The sequence below is a fragment of the Gossypium hirsutum genome, chromosome A04 (assembly GCF_007990345.1).
Source record: "Gossypium hirsutum isolate 1008001.06 chromosome A04, Gossypium_hirsutum_v2.1, whole genome shotgun sequence".
NCBI lineage: Eukaryota > Viridiplantae > Streptophyta > Magnoliopsida > Malvales > Malvaceae > Gossypium > Gossypium hirsutum.
Window position 1 is genome coordinate 8,315,696 of NC_053427.1, and position 10,368 is coordinate 8,326,063.

Consider the following 10,368-nt stretch of genomic DNA (forward strand, 5'->3'; position numbering starts at 1 on the left):
TGAAGACTTACCGATTCTTAAAGATTTTAAGATGGGACGAGTTTCAAGGTTCTTCTTTGGGAACCACCATCTCTTTTTATGCCAATGCAAACATCAAAGCTCCATAATATGAAACACAAAGCCATCTAGAAGATGTTCAGAAGAAATATCCAATGATATTACAACCAACTCCGACAATAAATTCAACTCTGATAGGCTGGAATAGCTTTTTCTTTTCAGTTGAATTCTCAGTCACCCATTTTAATGAAGGACAACCATGCAAGTATAGTTCTTCTAAACCAGACAATCTTCGTAATAAATTAGGAGGGAATCCTTCAAGATTCCAGCAATAAGATAAATCCAACAATTTTAGATTTTCTAGATCACCAGCTTCATTCGGCAATTCAATGATATCAGATCGACTTAAAGAGAGAATATTGAAGTGACTTCAGCTTCCCAAGCATCGAGATGTCAAAGAGTTGACAACCAATCAAACACAAAGTTTGAAGGTTCATATGAAACTAAAATGCAGCTAGAGATATCAATTGATGATTCAAAGCACAAACTTGTAATTCCTCCCTCAAAGAATTCGCTTAAAGTTTCCATGAAACAATTGCCACCATGTAAAAGAAGTTTGAGGTATGGAAAGCGCACTCCTTTAGAAGTTCATCCGTTGATCAGTTTCGAAGGAGATTGCTGTGTAATGCTTGAAACTTTCATCCATCAGGAGTGTTTTAACAGTCCCAAAAGAAATATCCTTTCTTGAAGATGTTAACCATGAAGCAAATTGGTGAACCACATCATGCATCCTGACATGCCTTTCTCCGCAATCTAGCAACAAACTGGAGTTCTTGAGGATCTCAATTGATGCAAGCACTTCACTTCTAACATCTTTAATTGAGTCCATGCCTTTATACAACTTCAGTCCCCATGCATATCCTACCAAGTTCTCCACATAAATCTCATCATTCAGGAAATAAAAAGCACAACAAGAAACATGTCTTGGTCTCCATATTCTTCAAGTAGTCGAAGCTCGCCTCAAGACATACATAGGCATTTTCTTTATCAAGATCCTCAATTTCAGTCAATCTACGATCTTTGAGTCTCCGGTATGCAGCTTGCCACTCATGCTGAGTTTTACCTTTCAAGGCACTTCCCAGTGGAACTATAGCTATAGGCAAACCCTCGCATTTTTTGACAATTTGATTTGCTAGGATTTTAATAGAATCATCAGAAAAGTCATCTAGACTTGCTTTCTTTTCAAACAGAGTCCAAGCTTCATCATCATCCAAACAGCAAGTTGTACCACGTTTTGACAATCCATAGCTCGACATACTTGTTGAAGGCGTGTTGTTAAAAAGAACTTTGCAGCCTTTATGATCATCCCCAATTGGAATTCCTATCTTCCCCTTTAAGTCGATAGATTCCCAAATATTATCAAGGATGATAAGAATCCTTGGTTCTTTCTTCAGCCTTAACCATAATTCTTTCTCAGATATTCTTCCTTGTTCATTCTTCATATCAAACCCTATATATTCTGCAGTTTCATCTTTAATTTTCTCAAAATTTGGCTTTTGACACAGTCGTAATCACAGCTTTGTCAAACAAATTCATTTTTGAGCTTGACTTCCAACTTCACGAGCCAGGGTGGTCTTGCCCACCCTCCCATCCCCCACAACCCAATCATGTTGATATTCTCATCTTTTAAGGCTTCAATGATTTGATAGAAGGCGGTCTCTGAAGATTTCGAAAACACAAATTCCTTAGAACATAGGAAGTCTATAGTGGGAAGGGCAGTAGGATCACGATAACCGACTGGTCCGAGTCGACCAAATTTTTCCAAAAGCTCAGCAATATCCTGAGTTTTCTTCATTGCTTTCTTACTTAATTGATATCAAATCCAATTAGGACACCACTTGAGACACCTCTTATTCAGTTGAATTTCCTCTTCGAGAGTTCCCATATCGATAGTGTTTCGCTTGCCTTTGCTTGCAAGTTCTGTACATCCTTATGAATTAGTAGAGCTGCTTTCAGTCCCTCATCTCACGTGTAGACGATCTCGTGCATCTGCAGTTCCGCTTTTCTCTCGGAGTTTTCAACTTCATGAAGCGACGGACATAATAGTTGCGTCTACGCGGTCAGATTATAGTCCAATCAGTGTTCCAACGAAGTTCGAGCAGCTGTTTAAAGGTGGCAACGACAGCAGCAAGTTTAAGATCTGCAAACCTACTTGATGAGAAACCAGAAAACCGGCTGAAGCATGTTAAAATCTTGTGCATTGACAGCCTTGTTTTATTTAGTTGGCTTTGTTAGTCTATGGTGTATCTTATTTTTTTGATAGTAGGTTAATGTGTGTAGCTATTTAGTTTTAGGTTGTCTTTTGTTATGTCCTTAGTTCTTGCAATGCAGCTTTTTTATTGTCATGTGTTTGTTCTATTTATCGTATGTACCATGCACTTATTCGGGTAATGAGAAAACCTTTGTTCATTCAATTTTTTGCTTGTTCTTGCTCCTGTTTTAATCTTTCAAACATCTAAAACATTCATCTAAGTTGTTTTAACTTTGTTTGCTAAGTTAGAAACAAAAATGGTATGAGAGCCTGTTTCTTTGAGGGCCTCTGTTGTGTGCTGTTGTTTTGAAAGAAAAGAAGCAGGAACTATCTTTGTTGCTCAGAGTTTTGGAAGCTGCGTGAGATGAGCTTCTCACCACCACCTCCACCTGTGTTTCTGGTGAAAGCTACAATATATGGGCTGTCAAAATGAAAACATATCTACAGGCACATGACCTGTAGAATGTTGTCCAAAATGACACAGAACCACCACCCCTTAAGAGCTAATCCCACGATAGCTCAGATAAGGCAGTATAATGAAGACTGTGCAAAGAAGTACAAGGCCATGTCATGCTTCAAAGTGGAGTTTCAGATGCTATCTTCACAGGATAATGGCCTGCGACACACCAAAGGAGGCCTGGGACAAACTCAAGGAGAGTTTCAAGGCTCAGACAAAACCAGGCAGCAACAACTCATCAACTTGAGAAGGGACTTTGAGAATCTGAGAATGAAAGACTAGAAACCATCAAGCAGTATGCTGACAGAATTATGTCTACTGTCAACAACATAAGACTGCTTGGAGATGACTTTAGTGATCAGAGGGTAGTGGAGAAAGTCATAACAACGTTGCAGAGAAGTATGAATCCAAGATTTTTCCCTGGAGGATTCGAGGGACTTATCTGCCATTCCCTTGACAGAACTGATAAATGCTCTCTATGCTCAAGAGCAAAGAGAGCAACGAATGGAGGAGTATCTAAGGGAGCTTTTCAAGCTAGGAGTAGGAGAGCTCAAGCTTCAGCTCGAATCACAAGGCAAGAGCCTTAGTCAGAAAGAAGAAAGAGGAAGAGGAAGCTGCCAAGAAAAGTTTCCACCCTGTGTTCATTGGCAAGACAACCACCTGGAATATGTGGTACATTCAGTGAGGCTGCAAAGGGTCATAGAAGTGTAAACAAAAAGCTCAGTCAAGATATATCAGGCTCAAGTAGCTGAAGACATCGAGGCACAGGAAGAACATGTCTTCACAGCCTCCTGCTTTTTTCAGCTTAGCAAAGTCAGCAAATTGGCTGATCGTAGTGATGCACTCATCATATGGCCCAGAGAAAGCATGTTAAGGGTTGACCCTCATGAATCAATGTAGAATTGGAAATGGTGAGCTTCTCAAGGTAAAGGCAAAGGCAAAGCAGTGATTGCACCAAGTCAGGTATAAAACATTTCGAGTTCTTTGTACCTGACTTGACCAAATTTTTAGTGTTGGTCAGCTACTGGAGAAAGGGTACTCTCTCCTGTTTGAAGGCAAAATCTGCACAATCAAGATGCTACTGACAGGTGTTGGCAAAGTAGCTATGCAAGATAGAACCTTCAATGTGGATGTAAATCAGTTGCAAGCAAGAGCATATGCAGCTCAGACTGATGAGGCAAGTTTGTGGCACAAAGAATGGGGCATGTGAACTACACTTACTCGGGCAAATGCAAAAACTAAATTTGGTTGAAGATATGGCTAAGTTTGAGCCAAACAAAGAAGTGTGTGAAGTCTGTCAGCTTGGCAAGCAAACCAGACTGCCCTTTCCAGTCAACAAGGCATGGAGAGCCAAGAGAAACTTCAGTTGGTTCACACTGACATCTGTGGACCTATGAAGACCAGCTCACTAAATGGCTGCAAGTATTTTACCTTGTTCATTGATGACTGCACCAGGTTTTGTTGGGTAACCTTCTTGAAACAAAAGTCAGATGTCACTGACTTCTTTTGCAAGTTCAAGGCTTTGGCTGAAAACCAAGCCAACAGCAACTCAGAGCCTAAGGTCAGACAATGGGCGAGTACGTGTCTCAGAGGTTCCAGAAGATTTGTGATGATGCTGGCATCCTACACCAACTGACCCTATCTACACCACAGCAAATGGTGTTTGTGAGAGGAGAAACTGACTGTTCTTGATATGGCCAGATGCCTACTGTTTGAGGCAAAATGCCAACAATTCTGGGCTGAGGCAGTAACACATCTGTCTACTTACTAAATAGACTACAACTAAGCGTCAAAGGTAAAACCCTTTGAGGTCTAGTTCGGGCGAACAATCGTGTCACACTTGAAAGTGTTTGGATGCTTATGCTATGCACTTGTGCCGCAGAGAAGAGAACCAAGCTGGAAAAAAGTCTGTACCAGGGGTATTGTAGGCTACAGCAGTGTGAAGAAGGGTTATAGGATCTTTGATCCATCAACAAAAAGGTTATTGTAAGCAGAGATGTCAAGTTCAATGAAGGAAGCTGTTGGAAGTGGAATGGGACAGATGCAAGCTTAGCTGAAGAAACTTGCAGGACCTTGATCACCAACATGCTGAAGTTGAAAATGAAGCTATGGATGATTTTGATGATATGCCTGTTAGGGGCACCAGAACATTGGCAGACATCTATGAAAGATGTGCTGTGACCATGGTTGAGCCATCCTGCTATGCTGAAGCCTCGAAAGAGAAATGCTGGCAAGAGGCTATGGAAGCTGAACTAAGGATGATCTAAAGAATGAAACCTGGGAGCTGGTTGATAGACAGAAGGTAGGAAGATCATTGGAGTTAAATGGGTGTTCAGGATCAAAAATAATGCAGATGGATCACTGAACAGACACAAAGCTAGATTAGTTGTGAAAGGGTATAGCCAACAGCAGGGAGTCGATTTCTTTGAAACCTTTGCTCCTGTTGCAAGGCTGGACACTATAAGAATGTTGTTTGCCTTAGCAGCCCAGAAACAGTGGCAGGTGCATCAATTGGATGTAAAATCAGCCTTTTAAATGGATTTCTCATGGAGGAATCTTCATAGATCAACCTGAAGGCTTTGAAGTTCAAGGAGAAGAGAGAAGGTCTACAAGCTCAAAAGGCCCTGTATGGTCTCAAGCAAGCTCCAAGGGCCTGGTACGATCGAATGGATACCTACCTGACAAGGCTCGGGTTCACAAAGAGCACCAGTGAGCCTACTCTCTATGTTAAGAAGGAAGTAATGAAACTTTGCTAATTGTTTCATTGTATGTTGATGATTTACTGGTCACTGGCTGCAAAAGGGAGGAAATTGAAACCTTTAAGAAGCAAATGCAAACTGTGTTTGAGATGACTGACCTTGGATTAATGACATACTTCCTTGGCATGGAAGTGAAACAAATGAACAAGGTATTTTCATAGGCCAGAAGGCATTCGCATCGAAGGTTTTGAGCAGGTTTTGCATGACAAACTGCAAGCCTGCTAGCACTCCTGTGGCTTTAGGAGAAAAACTCACTAGCCCAGGAGATGAAGATCGAGTGGATGAAAAGAATTACAGAAGCTTGGTTGGCTGCCTGCTCTATTTGACTGCAACTAGACCAGACATCATGCATGCTGTTGGTCTTCTATCGAGATTCATGCATTGCTGCACAGTTGCACATTTTAAAGCAGCAAAAGGGTCCTAAGGTATATCAAAGGGACTCTGAGTTGTGGAGTGAAGTTTGAAAGGGCTGAGGAGCTGAGACTAGTGGGATATTCAGACAGTGATTGGGCTGGTTCTGCTGATGACATGAAGAGCACATCAGGCTACTTCTTCACCCTTGCTCAAGTGTCTTCTGCTGGAGCTCGAAGAAGCAACAGACAGTGGCTCAATCCACTGCTGAGGCAGAATACATCGCAGCTGCTTTGCTGTAAATCAAGCCATTTGGCTTAGGAAAATATTGTGTAATCTGAATGCTGATCCAAAGGATGCCACTGTGATTAAGGTTGACAACCAATCGGCTGTAGCCATTGCCAAAATCCGGTTTTTCATGGTAAGACCAAGCATTTTAAATTAGATATCATTTTGTGAGAGAAGCTGAAATGTCCAAGGAGATAAGCTTAGTTCACTGCTGCTCAAGAGATCAGCTTGCTGATCTATTAACCAACCATTGGCTGCTTCAAGGTTTGAATATTTGAAGAAGAAAATCGGAGTTTGCTGCTTTGTAGCCAAAGAGGAGTGTTTAAAAGGTGGCAACGACAGCAGCAAAGTTTAAGAATCCATGCAAAACCTACGCTGCATGCATGAAACCAGAAACTCGGCTGAAGCATGTTAAAATCCATTGTGCAATTCGACAAGCCTTGTTTATTTAGTTGACTTTTGTTAGTCTATGGTGTAATCATTATTTGTTTTGATCAGCTAAGGTTAAAATGTGTGCTTAGCTGATTTAGTAGTCAAATTAGGTTGTCATTTTGTTGATGTAAACCTTTAGTTACTTGCACAAGCAAGCTTTGTTTTCTTTCTATGTAGTTTTTGTTCTATTTATGTATGTAACCATGCACTTATTCGGGTAATGAGAAAACACTTTGCTCATTCAATTTTTTGCTTGTTCTTGCTCCTGTTTTAATCTTTCAAACATCTAAAACATTCATCTAAGTTGTTTTTAAACTTTGTTCGCTAAGTTAGAACCAACAGCAGCAGCGTCACAAAATCCGCAACCCATGCTTGACAAGCTCAAATTGAAGAATATAATGTTCCAAGTTCAAACACTGTAGTGAATCATAAGTAATTACCATTAAAAAAATTAAAGAATCAAAAGTGTTAAAAAGATTAACACACTACTTCTTACCAAGGAAGGTGAAAGAGGATTCAAAGTATGAGAATCAATAGGCTTTTCTTCCAACTCAGTCCAGCTGAAACACCACACAAAATGCGAATATTATTAGAAACTTAATAAACAAATATTGCTTGAAAACTAGAGAATAAAAATATTATACAGACATTCGTATTGATATGATACCAAACTAAAAACAATTTTATACATTAGAAATTTAAATACAAGTAATGTATAGAATTGGGTAGAAAAGTATAAAGGAAAGCAAGACCTAGATGAGAAGTTTCTACTTCATTTATCAATTCATATTAGTTGATAAAATTATAAATTGGAAGGATATAACTCATTACACAGATAAATATAATTTTAAAGATTAAAATTAATTTATTTAAATTTAAAATTAATTAAACTCTCTCTATTTAAGTCTATGTACTTTTTTTTTATCAAATTATATAAATTTAAAAAATTAAAACTAAAACTACCCAATAGTAATTGTTGAGTTTTTATCTCTACTAAATTTGGTTAAATGGAGTTGAGAGCGACACCATGACTTGCTGTCATATATAGATTATATATATAACGTGTTTGACTAAGTTAATGTCACGAGTCAGTTAGGCACTAACTCGATCGTAAAATAATTAAAATATTCTTACTTTAAAAAGTAATTAATATTATTTTAATATTAATATAAAGGTATTTTTATCTTAATTTTCATACTTTTGTTTAATATTCAAGTAGAACAACTAAAAATAATATTTAAGAATCAAACACAAAACCAATAAAATCTATGAAAAATTCTTGCCACTACCATAATATAATGTATTGAAATATTTTTATAAATATATTTTTAATATAAAATATTTCCGTTTGTGATAAAATCTAGTAGATATAGATCATATAGAATTGGTTTCTTTATTTATTTAATAAAATGAACTTTATAGCTTTTATTTCATTTTGTTTGTTTTATTTTTGTCAATTCATTTAAGTTAATAAAATTAAAATTGAGCAAAACTCGATCCGATTTGAAAAATTGAAAAAAATTAAATTTTAAGTCAATTGAATAGATTTGAATTTTACAATTCAAATAATAGATTGGTGTAAATACTTCTTTAATCTTTATCAATTTTGAAAATAAACAAATTGGTCTCTTTCAACAAAAATTACAAAAATAATTAAAATAAATTTCAAAATTCAAAATATTTTTAAAATTCCAATTTTTTAATAAGTTTAAAAATATAAAAATATAAAAATAAAGTTAATTTTAAAAAAATTAAAATAATAATTTTAAGACCTAAATAAGTTAATTAATAATTGAAGTTTATTTATTTTGCTTTAAAAAGTTTTCAAATTATATATGGTTTCAATTTAAGTGCTTTAACATGTATTTAGTTATACAATAACAATATTTTAATTTGACATGTTTAATTTTTAATTTAACTCTATAATTTCACTTTATTCGAATTATGTTTCACTCGACTTAATTTGAAAAAATTTCAAATCGATTTAGAATGATAAAATAGGACTTTTCAACTCGATTAGTTTAAAATTTTTTAACTTAATTTGATCCAACGTTCACCCCTAAATAAAATATTATACACGTGTGTAATGTGATATAATTAAAAATAAAATGACAGATAAATAGTTAAAAAATAAGAAATGTAAATATTATTACCCTCACGCTAATAATGATGGAAACATATCCACTTACCACTTCAATATGAAGTTGTAACTCCAAGACTTTGATTGTCAATCTCTTTTACCTCTGATTTGCTTCAAGAACAACATAAAAAGAAGAGATGAGATCAAAATATATATAACAAATTTAATTTATATGTAACACAAATATAAATAGATTTACCTCACTTGGGAACTTCAATATCAAACTACACTTAGTGTTGAGAAGATTCTTGCTACTTCAATACAATCAAAAGGGATTTGAAGGTTTTGGTTTTTTTTTTTGAGCAAAAGTAAGTAAAACTGAATACAAGAAGAAAGGAACTTGAAGAAAGGGAAATAAAAAGAAAGAACAACAAAGTAGAAATCAAGGTTGAACTAAAATAAGGAGAAACTTTAAGAAAGAAATGGAAGTTGATCTGCCTGGAAAAGTCAACCACTCGGAAAGCATAAACTCTAACACAACTGGGTTTTCTTGGTTTAGTAGCCAAAGGATTTGTGTCATGAGATTAGTGCAGTATTGGGATTAAAATTATGAGGATTTGTTTTTCTCAATTGTATTTTAGTGGATTGAAAAGTAAAGGGGAATCTTCGTTTGCAACAACTTGGTGCTAATTGGTTTGCCAATGACCTGCGCATTTGTTTGGGAATTAACAGCCACATGACACGAAATGAGGACGACTTAGAAAAAAGTCAAAGTCTTTGTGTCATATATTTTCCTTCCAAGTTTCAATAATTGATTTGTTTTAATTATTTATATGATTTTCACTACATTTAAAATATCTACTTTTCTTCACTTCCTTTTCTTAATTTAAAATGGTTTTTCTTTATTCATTTTTATACATTTAAGTTGTTTTTTCTATTATTTATTTGTTTGCAAATTTTAGAGACAAATGTAAGTGTACTTGTTAAAATTTATTTATTTTATTATATAAAAAGATCTTTTCCTCAAATTAACTATAAATAACAATAGAGTTTTTGAAATTTCAGACTCATTCAAGAGACTTTCAAATATTCCAATGTTAAAATTATGGATTTGGACTAAATTATCCAAAAATGCCTAAAAGCAAGATTAACAGAATAGGCAGTCTTTTGTAAAAATTATGGGAGTAAGCAAATTTTACAAAAACACTCTCAGCTATAAGTGGTTTTAGCTAATTTGCACAAAATTCTTCCAGTTGGAAGCATTTTCAATTTGTTGCCAGAAAAACGCTTCCAGCTGAAAGCGCTTTCTACCAAATTAACTAAAAACGCTTCTAGCTAGAAGCGTTTCCCCCAACAATAACTCCAATGACTAATCTCTCCAACGACTATTTAATTAGCCATTAGACACCACCCCTACGGTCCCATTTTATTTCCTATATAACCCCTCCCCATTTCATTTTTCTTCCAATTCAATCTCAACTCTCTCTCACGTTCTCAAATCTCTCTCAAATTTCTCTAGATTCCTTCTTAAATTCCCACTCAAAATTTATTTCTATCTCAACTTTATTTTTTATTAAAATTATCTTAACATTTTCATAAATTATTTTTTCTATTAATTCTTCGGTGTTTTTCGAAATTAGCAATGACAAAATCTCTAATTTGTTTTGATGACAACCACATTTTCGTCGACCAA

At 35.7% G+C, this 10,368-nt stretch overlaps 1 protein-coding gene and 1 long non-coding RNA gene across 2 annotated transcripts in view; both read right to left on the reverse strand.

Moving 5' to 3' along the window:
- Positions 1-1,852, reverse strand: part of LOC121228034 (disease resistance protein UNI-like) — a 5,705-nt gene extending 3,853 nt beyond the window's left edge. Inside the window, exons 1-3 of the mRNA XM_041111150.1 lie at positions 1,637-1,852; positions 1,029-1,550; positions 756-940 (exon numbers count right to left, since the gene is read on the reverse strand). Of these exons, the coding sequence (XP_040967084.1) occupies positions 756-940; positions 1,029-1,550; positions 1,637-1,852 (923 nt within the window). The remainder of the gene's footprint in view (positions 1-755; positions 941-1,028; positions 1,551-1,636) is intronic.
- A 5,083-nt stretch (positions 1,853-6,935) lies between these two features.
- On the reverse strand, positions 6,936-9,389 carry LOC121227917 (uncharacterized). Its single transcript, XR_005925453.1, has 4 exons — positions 8,935-9,389; positions 8,785-8,846; positions 7,092-7,155; positions 6,936-7,011 (listed from the first exon to the last, which is right to left on the reverse strand). It is a non-coding gene; the product is annotated as an uncharacterized lncRNA (long non-coding RNA).
- Between the last annotated feature and the right edge of the window lie 979 nt (positions 9,390-10,368).